The 20,224-nt window shown below is 54.8% G+C and overlaps 1 protein-coding gene across 3 annotated transcripts in view; it reads right to left on the bottom strand.

The window, feature by feature from the left end:
- Positions 1-20,224, bottom strand: part of LOC146752026 (cytochrome P450 11B, mitochondrial-like) — a 56,846-nt gene continuing 36,622 nt past the window's right edge. Inside the window, exons 7-10 of one of the 3 annotated variants that reach the window (XM_085533139.1) lie at positions 15,239-15,317; positions 11,783-11,980; positions 2,417-2,521; positions 1-1,058 (exon numbers count right to left, since the gene is read on the bottom strand). In XM_085533139.1, coding sequence (XP_085389265.1) covers positions 1,026-1,058; positions 2,417-2,521; positions 11,783-11,980; positions 15,239-15,317 — 415 coding nt within the window. In that variant the 3' untranslated portion in view covers positions 1-1,025. The other 2 variants (XR_014941027.1, XM_085533138.1) reach the window with 2 other exon arrangements.

Below are 20,224 nucleotides of genomic sequence, written 5' to 3'. Positions count from 1 at the left end.
TTTTTTGGGGTTGGCACTGTGGGATTTATTGGGGTCAGCAATGCGGCTGGGGGGGGGGGGGGGAGCAGCCCATTGTGACACCCCCCAGGTCTGCCCCATAAGTGTGGGGCAGGGGAGAGGCTGGAAGATGGGGGGGGGGCAGATATAGTGACCCCCCCCCTTGTCTGCCCCATAAGTGTGGGGCAGGGGAGGGGCTGGAAGATGAGGGGGGGGCAGATATGGTGACCCCAAGTTTAGGTCTGCCCCATAAGTGTGGGTCAGGGAAGGCACAGGAAGGTTAAGGGGGGGGAGGGGGCAGATATGGTGACCCCCCCCCCTTGTCTACCCCATAAGTGTGGGGCAGGTGAGGGGCTGGAAGATGGGGGGGAGGGGGCAGATATGGTGACCCCCCCCCTAAGTCAGCCCCATAAGTGTGGGTCAATGGAGGGGCTGGAAGATGGAGGGGGGGGGGCTTTTATGGTGACCCCCCCCCTTGTCTGCCCCATAAGTGTGGGTCAGGGCAGGGGCCGGAAGATGAGGGGGGGGCAGATATGGTGACCCCAACTTTAGGTCTGCCCCATAAGTGTGGGTCAGGGGAGGCACAGGAAGGTTAAATGGGGGGGAGGGGGCAGATATAGTGACCCCCCCCTTGTCTGCCCCATAAGTGTGGGGCAGGGGAGGGGCTGGAAGGTTGAAGGGGGGGGGAGGGCAGTTCATGGTGAGCCCCCCCTTTAGGGCTGCCCCATAAGTGTGGGTCAATGGAGGGGCTGGAAGATGAAGGGGGGGGGGGGGAGGGCTTTTATGGTGACCCCCCCTTGTCTGCCCCATAAGTGTGGGGCAGGGGAGGGGCTGGAAGGTTGGGGGGGGGGGGGCAGTTCATGGTGAGCCCCCCCCAAAGGCTGCCCCATAAGTGTGGGGCAGGGGAGACGCCGGGGGGTGGGGGGGGCAGATATGGTGACATCCCCCCCTTGTCTGCCCCATAAATGTGGGTCCGGGAAGGGGCTGGAAAATGAGCTGGGGGGGGGTTCAGATATGGTGACCCCCATTTAGGGCTGCCCCATAAGTGTGGGGCAGGGGAGGCACAGGAATGTTAAGGGCAGAGGGGGGGGGGCAGATATGGTGACCCCCCCCTTGTCTGCCCCATAAGTGTGGGTCAGGGCAGGGGCCGGAAGATGAGGGGGGGGCAGATATGGTGACCCCAAGTTTAGGTCTGCCCCATAAGTGTGGGTCAGGGGAGGCACAGGAAGGTTAAGGGGGGGGAGGGGGCAGATATGGTGACCCCCCCCCTTGTCTGCCCCATAAGTGTGGGGCAGGTGAGGGGCTGGAAGATGGGGGGGAGGGGGCAGATATGGTGACCCCCCCCCTAAGTCAGCCCCATAAGTGTGGGTCAATGGAGGGGCTGGAAGATGGAGGGGGGGGGGCTTTTATGGTGACCCCCCCCCTTGTCTGCCCCATAAGTGTGGGTCAGGGCAGGGGCCGGAAGATGAGGGGGGGGCAGATATGGTGACCCCAACTTTAGGTCTGCCCCATAAGTGTGGGTCAGGGAAGGCACAGGAAGGTTAAGGGGGGGGAGGGGGCAGATATGGTGACCCCCCCCCCTTGTCTGCCCCATAAGTGTGGGGCAGGTGAGGGGCTGGAAGATGGGGGGAGGGGGCAGATATGGTGACCCCCCCCCTAAGTCAGCCCCATAAGTGTGGGTCAATGGAGGGGCTGGAAGATGGAGGGGGGGGGGGGGCTTTTATGATGACCCCCCCTTTAGGGCTGCCCCATAAGTGTGGGTCAGGGGAGGCACAGGAAGGTTAAGGGGGGGGAGGGGGCAGATATAGTGACCCCCCCCTTGTCTGCCCCATAAGTGTGGGGCAGGGGAGGGGCTGGAAGGTTGGGGGGGGGGGGGGGCAGTTCATGGTGACCCCAACTTTAGGGCTGCCCCATAAGTGTGGGGCAGGGAAGGCACAGGAATGTTAAGGGCGGAGGGGGGGGGCAGATATAGTGACCCCCCCCCCTTGTCTGCCCCATAAGTGTGGGTCAATGGAGGGGCTGGAAGATGAGGGGGGGGCAGATATGGTGACCCCAACTTTAGGTCTGCCCCATAAGTGTGGGTCAGGGGAGGCACAGGAAGGTTAAATGGGGGGGAGGGGGCAGATATAGTGACCCCCCCCTTGTCTACCCCATAAGTGTGGGGCAGGGGAGGGGCTGGAAGGTTGGGGGGGGGGGGGGGGGCAGTTCATGGTGACCCCCCCCTTTAGGGCTGCCCCATAAGTGTGGGTCAGGGGAGGCACAGGAAGGTTAAATGGGGGGGAGGGGGCAGATATAGTGACCCCCCCCTTGTCTACCCCATAAGTGTGGGGCAGGGGAGGGGCTGGAAGGTTGGAGGGGGGGGGGCAGTTCATGGTGACCCCCCCCTTTAGGGCTGCCCCATAAGTGTGGGGCAGGGGAGGGGCCTGAAGATGAGGGGGGGGCTCTTCTCGGGCATGAGGATGAAGCTGAAGATGGTGTCCGGGTCCTCCAGGCTCTCCGTCTCCACTGAGAAGTGCTGAAGGACCTGGGGGGGGGGGGGAATTAATGGGGGGGGTCCCAAAATGGGGGGGGACCCCAAAATGGGGGGAGGGGGTAAAATAGGGGGGGGGGGAATGGGAAAATAGGGGGGGGAACCCAAATGGGATGGGGGGGGGGTAAGGACTCAAGGGGGGGACCCCAAAATGGGGAGGGGGGGAACCCAAAAAGGGGGGGTTATCAAAGGGGGAGGGACCCCAAAATGGAGGGGGGGGGTAAAATGGGGGGGGGGGAATGGGAAAATAGGGGGGGGACCCAAAGTGGGGGGAACCCAAATGGGATGGGGGGGGGGGGTAAGGACAAAAGGGGGGGACCCCAAAATGGGGGGGAGGGGGTAAAATGGGGGGGGGGGCAAATAGGGGGGTTGGGGGAACTCAAAGGGGGGGGGCCCTAAAATGGGGGGGGGGGGCAAATAGGAGGGGGACCCCAAAATGGGGGGAGGGGGCAAGATGAGGAGGGGGGGGGGAATGGGGAAATAGGGGGGGGGAACCCAAAGTGGGGGGAACCCAAATGGGATGAGGGGGGGGTAAGGACAAATGGGGGGGACCCCAAAATGGGGGGGAGGGCAAATAGGGGGGTGGGGGGAACTCAATTGGGGGGGGACCCTAAAATGGGGGGGGGGCAAATAGGAGGGGGACCCCAAAATGGGGGGAGGGGGAAAGATGGGGGGGGGGGGGGAATGGGGAAATAGGGGGGGGGACCCAAAGTGGGGGGAACCCAAATGGGATGAGGGGGGGTAAGGACAAAAGGGGGGGACCCCAAAATGGGGGGGGTCTCTATGTGTCTCTATGGGGGGGAGGGGGCAAATAGGGGGAGGGGACAAATGGGGGAGGGAACCCAAAATGGGGGGGGGCAAAATGGGGGGGGGGGGAATTGGGGGGGGGGGATGGGAAAATTGGGGGGGGGAACCCAAAGTGGGGGAAACCCAAATGGGATGAAGGGGGGGGTAAGGACAAAAGGGGGGGACCCTAAAATGGGGGGGGGCACATAGGGGGGTGGGGGGAACTCAAAGGGGGGGGACCCTAAAATGGGGGGGGGGGTAAAATGGGGGAGGGTATAATAGGGGGGGGGGGAACCCAAACTTGGGGGGGGGGATGGGAAAATTGGGGGGGGGAACCCAAAGTGGGGGGAACCCAAATGGGATGGGGGGGGGGTAAGGACAAAAGGGGGGGACCCTAAAATAGGGAGAGGGGAACCCAAAAGAGGGGGGGGAAGGAGAAAAGGGGGGGGGTTATCAAAGGGGGAGGGACCCCAAAATGGGGGGAGGGGAACCCAAAATGGGGGGGGGAAGGAGAAAAGGGGGGGTTTATCAAAGGGGGAGGGACCCCAAAATGGGGGGGAGGGGGTAAAATGGGGGGGGGGGCAAATAGGGGGGAACCCAAAGAGGGGGGGGGGGGAAAGGAGAAAAGGGGGGTAACTCAAAAAGGGGAGGGGTGTAATTGGGGGTCTCTGTGGGTCACTATGGGTCTCTATGGGTCTCTATGGGTCTCTATGGGTCTCTATGGGTCTCTATAGGATATCTATGGGTCTCTATGGGGTCTCTATGGGGTCCATATAGGGTCTCTATGTGTCTCACGTGATGGATGCACAGCGCCATCTCGGTCTCTATGGGGCCCATATAGGGTCTCTATGGGGTCCATACAGGGTCTCTATGGGGCCCATATAGGGTCTCTATGGGGTCCATACAGGGTCTCTATGGGGTCCATATAGGGTCTCTATGGGGTCCATACAGGGTCTCTATGGGGTCCCTATCGGGTCCCTATGGGTCGCTATGGGTCTCACGTGGTAGATGCGCAGCGCCATCTTGGTCTCTATGGGGTCCCTATAGTGTCTCTATGAGGTCCCTATGTGTCACTATAGGATATCTATGGGTCTTTTGGGGTCTGTATGTGTCACTATGGGGTCCATATAGGGTCTCTATGGGGTCCCTATAGGGTCTCTATGGGTCCCTATGTGTCTCTATAGGATATCTATGGGTCTTTTTGGGTCTCTATGTGTCACTATGGGTCCTTATAGGGTATCTATGGGGTCTCAATGGGTCCCTACAGGATATCTATGGGTCGCTATGGGTCTCAATGTGTATCTATAGGGTCTCTATGGGGTCCCGATGTGTCTCACGTGATGGATGAACAGCGCCATCTCTATGGGTCCCTATGTGTCTCTATGGGTCTCTATGTGTCTCTATGGGTCCCTATGTGTCTCTATGGGTCCCTATGTGTCTCTATGGGTCTCTATGTGTCTCTATGGGTCTCTATGGGGTCGCTATTGGTCACTTTGTGTCTCTATGGGTCTCAGTGTGTCTCTATGGGTCACTATGTGTCTCTATGGGTCTCAATGTGTCTCTCTGTGTCTCTATGGGTCGCTATGGGTCTCTATGGGTCTCTATAGGGTCACTATGGGGTATGTATGGGTCACTATGGTGTATCTATGGGTCCCTATGTGTACCAATGTGTCTCTGTGTGTCTCAATGTGTCTCTATGGGTCCCTATTTATCTCTATGGGTTGCTATGGGTCCCTATTGGTCACTATAGGGTATCTATGGGTCTCTATGGGGTGTCTATGGGTCTCACGTGATGGATGCACAGCGCCATCTCCGTCTCTAGGAGTCTCTATGTTTCTCTATGTGTCTCTATGGGTCCCTGTAGGGTCGCTATGGTTCTCTATAGGGTCGCTATGGGGTATCTATGGGTCGCTATAGGGTATCTATGGGTCTCAATGGGTCCCTATGTGTCCCCATGTGTCTCAATGTGTCTCATTGTGTCTCTATGGGTCGCTATGGGTCTCTGCGGTTCTCTATGTGTCTCTATGGGTCGCTATGGGTCTCTATGTGGTCTCTGTGGGGTCGCTATGGGTCGCTATGCTTCTCTATGGGTCTCAGTGTGTCTCTATGTGTCTCTATGTGTCGCTATGGGTCTCACGTGGAGGATGCACAGCGCCATCTCGGTCTCTATGGGGTCTCAATGTGTCACTATGGGTCCCTATGGGTCTCTATGTGTCCCTATGGGGTCCCTATGGGGTCCCTATGGGGTCTCTATGGGGTCCCTCTGTGTCTCACGTGATGGATGCACAGCGCCATCTCGGTCTCTATGGGGTCCATACAGGGTCTCTATGGGGTCCATATAGGGTCTCTATGGGGTCCATATAGGGTCTCTGTGGGGTCCATACAGGGTCTCTATGGGGTCCATATAGGGTCTCTGTGGGGTCCATACAGGGTCTCTATGGGGTCCATATAGGGTCTCTGTGGGGTCCATACAGGGTCTCTATGGGGTCCATATAGGGTCTCTGTGGGGTCCATACAGGGTCTCTATGGGGTCCCTATAGAGTCTCTATGGGTTCCTATGTGTCTCTATGGGTCCTTATAGGGTATCTATGGGGTCTCAATGGGTCCCTATAGGATATCTATGGGTCGCTATGGGTCTCAGTGTGTCTCTATAGGGTATCTATGGGTCTTTTTGGGTCTCAATGTGTCACTATGGGGTCCATATAGGGTCTCTATGGGGTCCATATAGGGTCTCTGTGGGGTCCATACAGAGTCTCTATGGGGTCCCTATAGGGTCCCTATGGGTCGCTATGGGTCTCACGTGATGGATGCACAGCGCCATCTCGGTCTCTATGGGGTCCCTATAGGGTCTCTATGTGTCCCTATAGGGTCTCTATGGGGTCTCTATGTGTCTCTATGTGTCCCTATAGGGTTCCTATAGGGTCTCTATAGGGTCTCTATAGGTTCCCTATATGGTCTCACGTGGTGGATGCACAGCACCATCTCGGTCTCTATTTGTATCTATGTGTCCCTATAGGATCTCTATGGTTTATCTATAGGGTCTATAGGGTCTCTATAGGGTCCCTATATGGTCTCACGTGATGGATGCACAGCACCATCTCGGTCTCTATGGGGTCTCAATGTGTCCCTATGTGTCACTATAGGGTCTCTATAGGGTCTCTATAGGGTCTATGGGGTATCTCACGTGTTGGATGCACAGCGCCATCTCGGTCTCTATGGGGTTCATATAGGGTCTCTATGGGGTCCCTATAGGGTCTCTATAGGGTCCCTATGGGGTTGTTATGGGGTCCCTATAGGGTCTCTATGTGTCCCTATAGGGTCTCTATGTGTCCCTATAGGGTCTATAGGGTCTCTATAGGGTCTCTATGGGGTCCCTATATGGTCTCTATAGGGTCTCTATGTGTCCCTATGTGGTCTCTATAGGGTCTCTATGTGTCCCTATAGGGTTTCTATAGGGTCTATGGGGTCTCTCACGTGATGGATGCACAGCGCCATCTCGGTCTCTATGTGTCCCTATAGGATATCTGTAGGGTCTCTATGGGGTCTCTATAGGGTCTATAGGTTCCCTATAGGGTCTCACGTGGTGGATGCACAGCGCCATCTCTGTCTCTATATGGTCTCTATAGGGTCTCTATAGGGTCTCTATAGGGCCTATAGGGTCTCTATGGGGTATCTCACGTGTTGGATGCACAGCGCCATCTCGGTCTCTATGGGGTTCATATAGAGTCTCTATGGGGTCCCTATAGGGTCTCTATAGGGTCCCTATGGGGTTGTTATGGGGTCCCTATAGGGTCTCTATGTGTCCCTATAGGGGCTCTATGTGTCCCTATAGGGTCTATAGAGTCTCTATAGGGTCTCTATGGGGTCCCTATATGGTCTCTATAGGGTCTCTATGTGTCCCTATAGGGTTCCTATAGGGTCTCTATAGGGTCTCTATAGGGTCCCTATAGGGTCTCACGTGGTGGATGCACAGCGCCATCTCGTTCTCTATAGGGTCTCTATGTGTCCCTATAGGATCTCTATGGTTTATCTATAGGGTCTATAGGGTCTATGGGGTATCTCACGTGATGGATGCACAGCGCCATCTCGGTCTCTATGGTGTATCTATGGGTCCCTATGTATCTCTATGGGTCCCTATAGAGTCCCTATGTGTCCCTATAGGGTCTCTATGTGTCTCTATGTGTCCCTATGGGGTCTCTATAGGGTCTCTATGTGTCCCTATAGGGTCTCTATGGGGTGTCTCACGTGGTGGATGCACAGCGCCATCTCTGTCTCTATGGGGTTCATATAGGGTCTCTATGTGTCCCTATAGGGTCTCTATGGGGTCTCTATAGGTTCCCTATAGGGTCCCTATGGGGTCTCTATGGGGTCTCTCACGTGATGGATGCACAGCGCCATCTCGGTCTCTATTTGTATCTATGTGTCCCTATGTGTCCCTATAGGGTCTCTATAGGGTCCCTATGGGGTCTCTATAGGGTCTCTATAGGGTCTATAGGTTCCCTATATGGTCTCACGTGGTGGATGCACAGCGCCATCTCTGTCTCTATGGGGTTCATATAGGGTCTCTATGGGGTCCCTATATGGTCTCTATGTGTCCCTATGGGTCCCTATAGGGTCTCTATGGGGTCCCTATAGGGTCTATAGGTTCCCTATATGGTCTCACGTGATGGATGCACAGCGCCATCTCGGTCTCTATGGGGTCTCTATGGGGTCTCTATGTGTCCCTATGGGGTCCCTATAGGGTCTCTATAGGGTCTCTATAGGGTCACTATAGGGTCTCTATGGGGTCTCTATGTGTCCCTATGGGGTCCCTATAGGGTCTCTATAGGGTCTCTATAGGTTCCCTATATATCTCACGTGGTGGATGCACAGCGCCATCTCGGTCTCTGTGGGGTCCCTATAGGGTCTCAATGTGTCCCTATGTGTCCCTATAGGGTCTCTATAGGGTCTCTATGTGTCCCTATAGGGTCTCTATGTGTCCCTATGGGGTCTCTATAGGGTCTCTATGTGTCCCTATAGGTTCCCTATAGGGTCTATGGGGTCTCACGTGATGGATGCACAGCGCCATCTCGGTCTCTATTTGTATCTATGTGTCCCTATGTGTCCCTATGGGGTCTCTATGGGGTCTCTATAGGGTCTCTATAGGGTCTATAGGTTCCCTATATGGTCTCACGTGATGGATGCACAGCGCCATCTCGGTCTCTATGTGTCCCTATAGGGTCTCTATAGGGTCTCTATAGGTTCCCTATAGGGTCTATGGGGTCTCTCACGTGATGGATGCACAGCGCCATCTCGGTCTCTATTTGTATCTATGTGTCCCTATGTGTCCCTATAGGGTCTCTATGTGTCCCTATAGGGTCTCTATGTGTCCCTATGGGGTCTCTATAGGGTCTCTATGGGGTCTCTATAGGGCCTATAGGGTCTCTATGGGGTGTCTCACGTGTTGGATGCACAGCGCCATCTCGGTCTCTATGGGGTTCATATAGGGTCTCTATGGGGTCCCTATAGGGTCTCTATAGGGTCCCTATGGGGTTGTTATGGGGTCCCTATAGGGTCTCTATGTGTCCCTATAGGGTCTATAGGGTCTCTATAGGGTCTCTATGGGGTCTCTATAGGGTCTCTATAGGGTCTATAGGTTCCCTATAGGGTCTATGGGGTATCTCACGTGATGGATGCACAGCGCCATCTCGGTCTCTATGGTGTATCTATGGGTCCCTATGTATCTCAGTGGGTCCCTATATGGTCTCTATGTGTCCCTATAGGGTCTCTATAGGATCTCTATAGGGTCCCTATAGGGTCTATGGGGTATCTCACGTGATGGATGCACAGCGCCATCTCGGTCCCTATAGGGTCTCTATGGGGTCTCTATGTGTCCCTATGGGGTCCCTATAGGGTCTCTATAGGTTCTATATATGGTCTCTCGTGATGGATGCACAGCGCCATCTCGGTCTCTATGGGGTCTCAGTGTGTCCCTATGTGTCCCTATATGGTCTCTATGTGTCCCTATGGGGTCCCTATAGGGTCTCTATAGGGTCCCTATGGGGTTGCTATATGGTCTCATGTGGTGGATGCACAGTGCCATCTCGGTCTCTATGGGGTTCATATAGGGTCTCTATGTGTCCCTATAGGGTCTCTATAGGTTCCCTATATGGTCTCACGTGATGATGGATGCACAGCGCCATCTCGGTCTCTATGTGTCCCTATAGGATATCTGTAGGGTCTCTATAGGATATCTATAGGGTCTCTATGTGTCCCTATAGGGTCTATAGGTTCCCTATAGGGTCTCATGTGATGATGGATGCACAGCGCCATCTCGGTCTCTATGGGGTCCCTATAGGGTCTCTATAGGGTCTATAGGGTCTCTATGTGGTCTCTATGTGTCCCTATAGGGTCTATAGGTTCCCTATATGGTCTCACGTGATGGATGCACAGCGCCATCTCGGTCTCTATGGTGTATCTATGGGTCCCTATGTATCTCAATGGGTCCCTATAGGGTCTCTATGTGTCCCTATATGGTCTCTATGTGTCCCTATAGGGTATCTATGGGTCTCTATGGGTCGCTATGGGTCTCACGTGATGGATGCACAGCACCATCTCGGTCTCTATGGGGTTCTCTATGTGTCCCTATGTGTCCCTATAGGGTCTCTATGTGTCTCTATAGGGTCTCTATGTGTCACTATAGGGTCTCTATGTGTCACTATAGGGTCCCTATGGGGTCCCTATGGGGTCCATATATGGTCTCACGTGGTGGATGCACAGCGCCATCTCGGTCTCTATGGGGTTCATATAGGGTCCCTATAGGGTCTCTATAGGGTCCCTATAGGGTCTCTATGGGGTCTCTATAGGGTCCCTATGGGGTTGCTATAGGGTCTCACGTGATGGATGCACAGCGCCATCTCGGTCTCTACGGTGTGTCTATGGGTCCCTATGTATCTCAATGGGTCCCTATATGGCCTCTATGTGTCCCTATAGGGTCTCTATGGGGTCCCTATAGGGTCTCTATAGGATATCTATAGGGTCTCTATAGGGTCCCTATAGGGTCTCTATAGGGTCTCTATGGGGTCCCTATAGGGTCTCTATGTGTCCCTATAGGGTCTCTATAGGATATCTATAGGGTCTCTATGGGGTCTCTATGTGTCCCTATAGGGTCTCTATGTGTCTCTATAGGGTCCCTATGGGGTTGCTATAGGGTCTCACATGTAGGATGCACAGCACCATCTTGGTCCCTATGGTGTATCTATAGGTCCCTATGTTTCTCAATGTGTCCCTACAGGGTCTCTATGTGTCCCTATAGGGTCTCTATAGATATCCATAGGGTCTCTATGTATCTCTATAGGGTCTCTATAGGGTCTCTATAGGGTCTATGGGGTATCTCACGTGGTGGATGCACAGCGCCATCTCGGTCTCTATGTGTCCCTATAGGGTCTCTATGTGTCCCTATAGGGTCTCTATAGGATATCTATAGGGTCTCTATGGGGTCTCTATAGGGTCTCTATGGGGTCTCTATAGGATATCTATAGGGTCTCTATAGGGTCTATAGGGTCTATAGGGTCTATGGGGTCTCACGTGATGGATGCACAGCGCCATCTCGGTCTCTATGGGGTCCATATAGGGTCTCTATGTGTCCCTATAGGGTCTATAGGGTCTCTATGGGGTCTCTATAGGGTCTCTATAGGGTCTATAGGGTCTCTCACGTGGTGGATGCACAGCGCCATCTCGGTCTCTATGTGTCCCTATAGGGTCTCTATGTGTCCCTATGAGGTCTCTATAGGATATCTATAGGGTCCCTATAGGGTCTCTATGTGCCCCTATGGGGTCTCTATAGGTTCCCTATAGGGTCTATAGGTTCCCTATAGGGTCTATGGGGTCTCACGTGATGTATGCACAGCACCATCTTGGTCTCTATGGGGTCTCTATGTGTCCCTATGTATCTCAATGGGTCTCTATGGGGTCTCAATGTGTCCCTATAGGGTCTCTATGTGTCCCTATGGGGTCTCTATAGGGTCTATAGGGTCTCTATAGGTTCCCTATAGGGTCTATGGGTTCTCTCACGTGATGTATGCACAGCGCCATCTCGGTCTCTATGTGTCCCTATAGGGTCTCTATGTGTCCCTATGGGGTCTCTATAGGGTCTCTATGGGGTCTCTATAGGGTCTCTATAGGGTCCCTATAGGGTCTCTATAGGGTCTCTATGGGGTCTCTATAGGGTCCCTATAGGGTCTCTATGGGGTCTCTATAGGGTCTCTATGGGGTCTCTATAGGGTCCCTATAGGGTCTCTATGGGGTCTCTATAGGGTCTCTATGGGGTCTCTATAGGGTCCCTATAGGGTCTATAGGGTCTATGGGGTCTCTATAGGGTCTCTATGGGGTCTCTATCGGGTCTCTATAGGGTCCCTATAGGGTCTCTATGGGGTCTCTATAGGGTCTCTATGTGTCCCTATAGGGTCTATAGGGTCTATGGGGTCTCACGTGATGTATGCACAGCGCCATCTCGGTCTCGGCCAGCCTCCTCCCGATGCACTGCCGCGCTCCGAAGCCGAAGCCCAGCGCCGTAAACGCAGTTTCGTGCCGGGAGCGACGAATCCAACGAGACGGATCGAAACGCTGCGGCTCCTCGAACACCGCCGGGCTGCGGCCCATGGCGTAAAGGGACACCTGGCACAGCGTCTGGGGGGCGCGGATAGGGACTTGTGGGGCGGAGTGATTCACTTGTGGGGCGGAGTGATTCACTTGTGGGGCGGAGACACTTGTGGGGCGGAGACAGTTACTTGTGGGGCAGGGACACTTGTGGGGCAGAGACACTTGTGGGGCACGGACACTTGTGGGGCGGAGTGATTCACTTGTGGGGCAGAGACACTTGTGGGGCGGAGTGATTCACTTGTGGGGCACGGACACTTGTGGGGCAGGGACACTTGTGGGGCACGGACACTTGTGGGGCGGAGTGATTCACTTGTGGGGCAGAGACACTTGTGGGGCGGAGTGATTCACTTGTGGGGCACGGACACTTGTGGGGCAGGGACACTTGTGGGGCACGGACACTTGTGGGGCACGGACACTTGTGGGGCAGAGACACTTGTGGGGCACGGACACTTGTGGGGCAGGGACACTTGTGGGGCAGGGACACTTGTGGGGCACGGACACTTGTGGGGCACGGACACTTGTGGGGCAGAGACGCTTGTGGGGCACGGACACTTGTGGGGCACGGACACTTGTGGGGCAGAGACGCTTGTGGGGCACGGACACTTGTGGGGCAGGGACACTTGTGGGGCAGGGACACTTGTGGGGCAGGGACACTTGTGGGGCACGGACACTTGTGGGGCGGAGTGATTTACTTGTGGGGCGGAGTCAGTTATGGGGTGGAGTCAGTTATGGGGTGGAGTCACTTGTGGGATGGAGTCACTTGTGGGGCAGAAGCACTTATGGGGCGGAGTGATTTACTTATGGGGCAGAGTCACTTGTGGGGTGGAGTCACTTGTGGGGCGGAGTCAGTTATGGGGCAGGGACACTTGTGGGGCAGGCACTTATGGGGCGGAGTGATTTACTTATGGGGCCTAGTGACTTATGGGGCAGAGATACTTGTGGGGCGGAGTCGGTTATGGGGCAGAGACACTTGTGGGGCACAGTGACTTACTTATGGGGCAGAGGCACTTGTGGGACAGAGTGATTTATGAGGTGGAGGCACTTATGGGGTGGAATAAGTGGGACAGAGTGACTTACTTATGGGGCTGAGTGACTTATGGGGCAGAGATACTTGTGGGGCAGAGGCACTTACTTGTGGGGCAGCGAGACTTGTGGGGAGGAGCAACTTGTGGGGCAGTGACTTATGGGGCAGAGGCACTTGTGGGGTGAAGTGACTTATGGGGCGGAGTGATTTACTTATGGGGCAGAGTGACTTATGGGGCGGAGTGACTTATGGGGCAGAGGTGCTTGTGGGGCGGAGACAGTTGTGGGGCGGAGTGACATGAGGTGGAGGCACTTGTGGGGCAGAGATACTTGTGGGGCAGAGGCACTTACTTATGGGGCGGAGTGATTTACTTATGGGGCGGAGTGACTTACTTATGGGGCAGACACTTATGGGGCAGAGGCACTTACTTATGGGGCGGGATGTGTGGGGCAGAGGCACTTGTGGGGCGGAGAGACTTAATTATGGGGCAGAGGCACTTGTGGGGCGGAGAGACTTAATTATGGGGCAGAGGCACTTGTGGGGCAGAGTGATTTACTTGTGGGGTGAAGGCATTTGTGGGGCAGTGACTTACTTATGGGGCAGAGTGATTTACTTATGGGGCGGAGTGACTTATGGGGCAGAGATACTTGTAGGGTGGAGTGACTTATGGGGCGGGATGTGTGGGGCAGAGTGACTTGGGGGGTGGAGTGACTTATGGGGCGGAGAGACTTATGGGGCAGAGTGACTTACTTATGGGGTAGAGTGATTTACTTATGGGGCGGAGTGATTTACTTATGGGGCAGAGAGACTTACTTATGGGGCAGAGGCACTTGTGGGGCGGAGTGACTTACTTATGGGGTGGAGTGATTTACTTATGGGGCGGAGAGACTTGTGGGGCAGAGATACTTGTGGGGCGGAGGCACTTGTGGGGCGGAGTGACTTATGGGGCGGGAGGTGTGGGGCCCCACCCCATAGACCCCCGACCCCATAATCCCCCGCCCCATAACCCCACCCCATCCCATAACCCACCCCATAACCTCCCCACGCCCCCCCTATAACCCCGCCCCATAACACCCCCCACCCCATAACCCCAGCCTATAACCCCCTTCCCATAACCCCACCCCATAACCGCCCCCCGCCCCATAACCGCCCCATAGCCGCCCCATAGCCGCCCCATAACCCCACTTCATAGCCGCCCCATAACCCCGCCCTATATCCGCCCCATAACCCCGCCCCATAGCTGCCCCATAACCCCGCCCCATAGCTGCCCCATAACCCCGCCCCATAGCCGCCCCATAACCGCCCCATAGCCGCCCCATAACCGCTCCATAACCCCGCCCCATAACCCACCCCATAACCCCGCCATAACCGCCCCATAACCGCCCCATAACCGCCCCATAGCCGCCCCATAAGCCCGCCCCTTAGCCGCTCCATAACCGCCCCATAGCCGCCCCATAGCCGCCCCATAACCCCGACCCATAGCCGCCCCATAATCCACCCCATAACCGCCCCATAACCCCGCCCCATAACCGCCCCATAACCCCGCCCCATAACCGCCCCATAACCCCGCCCCATAACCGCCCCATAACCGCCCCATAACCGCCCCATAGCCGCCCCATAACCGCTCCATAACCCCGCCCCATAACCCCGCCCCATAACCCACCCCATAACCCCGCCATAACCGCCCCATAACCGCCCCATAGCCGCCCCATAAGCCCGCCCCATAGCCGCTCCATAACCGCCCCATAGCCGACCCATAGCCGCCCCATAACCCCGACCCATAGCCGCCCCATAATCCACCCCATAACCGCCCCATAACCCCGCCCCATAACCGCCCCATAGCCGCCCCATAACCCCGCCCCATAACCCCGCCCCATAGCCGCCCCATAACCCCGCCCCATAACCCCGCCCCATAACCCCGCCCCATAACCCCGCCACATAGCCGCCCCATAGCCGCCCCATAGCCGCCCCATAACCCCGCCCCATATCCGCCCCATAACCGCCCCATAGCCGCCCCATAGCCGCCCCATAACCCCGCCCCATATCCGCCCCATAACCCCGCCCCATATCCGCCCCATAACCCCGCCCCATAGCCGCTCCATAACCGCCCCATATCCGCCCCATATCCGCCCCATAACCCCGCCCCATAGCCGCTCCATAACCGCCCCATATCCGCCCCATATCCGCCCCATAACCCCGCCCCATAGCCGCTCCATAACCGCCCCATATCCGCCCCATATCCGCCCCATAGTGGTGCTGACCCCGGCCGGCACACGGTAGTTTTGCAGCACGACGTCCCGGGCCGGGTAACGCTGCACAGTCACACCCACGGGGTACAGCCTGCGGACGGGAAACGTGCGGACCCCAATAGGGAACACAATAGGGACACTAATAGGGAACCCAATAGGGAACCCATAAGGACCACAATAGGGAGACCCCAATAAGGACCCCAATAGGGACCCCCAGTAGGGACCCTAATAAGGACCACAATAAGGACCCCAATAGGGAACCCAATAAGGACCACAATAGGGACCCTAATAAGGACCACAAAAGGGAACCCAATAAGGACCCCAATAAGGACCCTAATAGGGAACCCATAAGGACCCCAAAGGGGGACCCCAATAGGGACCCCATAAAGACCCTAATAGGGACCCCAATAAGGACCCCAATAGAGACCCCATAAGGACCCCAAAGGGTGACCCTAATAAGGACCCCAATAGGGAACCCATAAGGACCCCAATAGGGAACCCATAAGGACACTAATAGGGAACCCATAAGGACCCCAAAGGGAGACCCCAATAAGGACCCCAATAAGGATCCTAATAGGGACCACATAAGGAACCCAATAGGGAACCCATAGGGACCCCAATAAGGACCCTAAATAGGGACCCCATAAGGACACTAATAGGGACCCCATAAGGACCATAATAGGGAACCCAATAAGGACCCTAAATAGGGACCCCATAAGGACCCCAAATGGGGACCCCAATGGGAACTCAATAAAGACCCCAATAAGGACCCCAGTAAGGACCCCAATACGGAACCCATAAGGACCCTAAATAGGGACCCCATAAGGACCCTAATAGGGACCCCATAAGGACCCCAATAAGGACCCCAAATGGGGACCATCCCCATTAGGACCCCAAAGGGAGACCCCAATAAGAACCCTAAATAGGGACCCCAATAAAGACACTAATAGGGAACCCATAAGGACCCCAAGAGGGACCCCATAAGGACCCCAATAGGGAACCCATAAGGACCCCAATAGGGACCCCAATAAGGACCCCAATAAGGACCCCAATAGGGACCCCAATAAGGACCCCAATAGGGAACCCATAAGGACCCCAATAGGGAACCCATAAGGACCCCCAATAGGGAACCCATAAGGACCCCAAAGGGGGACCCCAATAAGGACCCCAATAAGGACCCCAATAGGGAACCCATAAGGACCCCAATAGGGACCCTAATAAGGACCCCAATAGGGAACCCATAAGGACCCCAATAGGGAACCCATAAGGACACTAATAGGGAACCCATAAGGACCCCAATTGGGAACCCATAAGGACCCTAATAGGGACCCCATAAGGACCCTAAATAGGGAACCCAATAAGGACCACAATAGGGACCCTAATAAGGACCACAAAAGGGACCCCATAAGGACCCCAATAGGGACCCCAATAAGGACCCCAATAGGGACCCCATAAGGACCCCAATAAGGAACCCATAAGGACCCCAATAGGGACCCCAATAAGGACCCCAAAGGGGGACCCCAATAAGGACCCTAAATAGGGAACCCATAAGGACCCTAAATAGGGACCCCATAAGGACCCTAATAGGGACCCCATAAGGACCCCAATAGGGAACCCATAAGAACCCCAATAGGGACCCCATAAGGACCCCATAAGGACCCCAATAGGGACCCCATAAGGACCCCAATAGGGACCCTAATAAGGACCCCAATAGGGACCCCATAAGGACCCAATAGGGAACCCATAAGGACCCCAATTGGGAACCCAATAAGGACCCTAATAGGGACCCCAATAAGGACCCCAATAGGGAGACCATAAGGACACTAATAGGGACCCCAATAAGGACCCCAATAGGGAACCCATAAAGACCCCAATAGGGAACCCAATAGGGAACCCAATAAGGACCACAAATAGGGGATCCCAATAAGGACCCCAATAGGGAACCCATAAGGACACTAATAGGGAACCCATAAGGACCCCAATAGGGACCCTAATAAGGACCACAATAAGGACCCCAATAGGGAACCCAATAAGGACCACAATAGGGACCCTAATAAGGACCACAAAAGGGACCCCATAAGGACCCCATAAGGACCCCCAATAGGGACCCTAATAAGGACCCCAAAAGGGAACCCATAAGGACCACAAATAGGGGATCCCAATAAAGACCCTAATACGGACCCCATAAGGACCCTAATAGGGAACTCATAAGGACCCCAATAGGGAAACCAATAAGGACCCCAATAGGGACCCCATAAGGACCCCAATAGGGACTCCATAAGGACCACAATAGGGACTCCATAAGGACCACAATAGGGAACCCATAAGGACCCCATAAGGACCCCAATAAGGACCCTAATAGGGAACCCATAAGGACCCCAAAGGGGGACCCCAATAGGGACCCCAATAGGGACCCCAATAAGGACCCTAATAGGGACCCCATAAGGACCCCAAAGGGAGACCCCAATAGGGACCCCAATAGGGACCCTAATAAGGACCCCAATAGGGAACCCATAAAGACCCCAATAGGGACCCCAATAAGGACCCCAATAGGGAACCCAATAAGGAGCCCAATAGGGACCCTAATAAGGACCCCAATAGGGAACCCATAAGGACCCCAATAGGGACCCCAATAAGGACCCCAATAGAGGATCCCATAAGGACCCCAATAGGGAACCCAATAGGGACACTAATGGGGAACCCGTAAGGACCCCAATAAGGACCCTAATAGGGACCCCAATAGGGAACCCATAAGGACCCCAAAGGGAGACCCCAATAAGGACCCCAATAAGGACCCTAATAGGGACCCCATAAGGACCCCAATAGGGACCCCAATAAGGACCCCAAAGGGGGACCCCAATAGGGACCCTAATAGGGAACCCATAAGGACCCTAATAGGGACCCAAATAAGGACCCTAATAGGGAACCCATAAGGACCCTAATAGGGAACCCATAAGGACCCCAATAGGGAACCCATAAGGACCCCAATAGGGACCCCATAAGGACACTAATAGGGAACCCATAAGGACCCCCAATAGGGAACCCATAAGGACCCCAAAGGGGGACCCCAATAAGGACCCCAATAGGGACCCCAATAAGAACCCCAATAGAGACCCCATAAGGACCCCAAAGGGGGACCCTAATAAGGACCCCAATAGGGAACCCATAAAGACCCCAATAGGGACTCCATAAGGACCCCAATAGGGAACCCATAAGGACACTAATAGGGAACCCATAAGGACCCCAAAGGGAGACCCCAATAAGGACCCCAATAAGGATCCTAATAGGGAACCCATAAGGACCCCAATAGGGAACCCATAAGGACCCCAATAGGGACCCCAATAAGGACCCTAAATAGGGACCCCATAAGGACACTAATAGGGACCCCAATAAGGACCCTAATAGGGACCCCATAAGGACCCCAATAGGGACCCCAATAAGGACCCCAAAGGGGGACCCCAATAGGGACCCTAATAGGGAACCCATAAGGACCCTAATAGGGACCCAAATAAGGACCCTAATAGGGAACCCATAAGGACCCTAATAGGGAACCCATAAGGACCCCAATAGGGAACCCATAAGGACCCCAATAGGGACCCCATAAGGACACTAATAGGGAACCCATAAGGACCCCCAATAGGGAACCCATAAGGACCCCAAAGGGGGACCCCAATAAGGACCCCAATAGGGACCCCAATAAGAACCCCAATAGAGAACCCATAAGGACCCCAAAGGGGGACCCTAATAAGGACCCCAATAGGGAACCCATAAAGACCCCAATAGGGACTCCATAAGGACCCCAATAGGGAACCCATAAGGACACTAATAGGGAACCCATAAGGACCCCAAAGGGAGACCCCAATAAGGACCCCAATAAGGATCCTAATAGGGAACCCATAAGGACCCCAATAGGGAACCCATAAGGACCCCAATAGGGACCCCAATAAGGACCCTAAATAGGGACCCCATAAGGACACTAATAGGGACCCCATAAGGACCCCAATAGGGAACCCAATAAGGACCCTAATAGGGAGCCCATAAGGACCCCAATAGGGAACCCATAAGGACCCTAATAGGAACCCATAAGGACCCCAAAAGGGAACCCATAAGGACCACAAATAGGGGATCCCAATAAAGACCCTAATACGGACCCCATAAGGACCCTAATAGGGAACCCATAAGGACCCCAATAGGGAACCCATAAGGACACTAATAGGGAACCCATAAGGACCCCCAATAGGGAACCCATAAGGACCCCAAAGGGGGACCCCAATAAGGACCCCAATAGGGACCCCAATAAGAACCCCAATAGAGACCCCATAAGGACCCCAAAGGGGGACCCTAATAAGGACCCCAATAGGGAACCCATAAAGACCCCAATAGGGACTCCATAAGGACCCCAATAGGGAACCCATAAGGACACTAATAGGGAACCCATAAGGACCCCAAAGGGAGACCCCAATAAGGACCCCAATAAGGATCCTAATAGGGAACCCATAAGGACCCCAATAGGGACCCCAATAAGGACCCTAAATAGGGACCCCATAAGGACACTAATAGGGAACCCATAAGGACCATAATAGGGAACCCAATAAGGACCCTAAATAGGGACCCCATAAGAACCCCAAATGGGGACCCCAATGGGAACTCAATAAGGACCCCAATAAGGACCCCAGTAAGGACCCCAATACGGAACCCATAAGGACCCTAAATAGGGACCCCATAAGGACCCTAATAGGGACCCCATAAGGACCCCAATAAGGACCCCAAATGGGGACCATCCCCATAAGGACCCCAAAGGGGGACCCCAATAAGAACCCTAAATAGGGACCCCAATAAGGACACTAATAGGGAACCCGGAAGGACCCCAATAGGGACCCCATAAGGACCACAATAGGGACCCCAATAGGGACCCCATAAGGACCCCAATAGGGAACCCATAAGGACCCCAAAGGGGGACCCTAATAAGGACCCCAATAAGGACCCCAATAGGGACCC

This window comes from Coturnix japonica, unplaced genomic scaffold (assembly GCF_054131305.1).
Source record: "Coturnix japonica strain WE unplaced genomic scaffold, WE-NBRP24 Scf054, whole genome shotgun sequence".
In the NCBI taxonomy this organism is placed as follows: domain Eukaryota; kingdom Metazoa; phylum Chordata; class Aves; order Galliformes; family Phasianidae; genus Coturnix; species Coturnix japonica.
The sequence above is the reverse complement of the archived record's forward strand: the minus strand, read 5'-3'. Positions and strand labels throughout refer to the sequence as shown.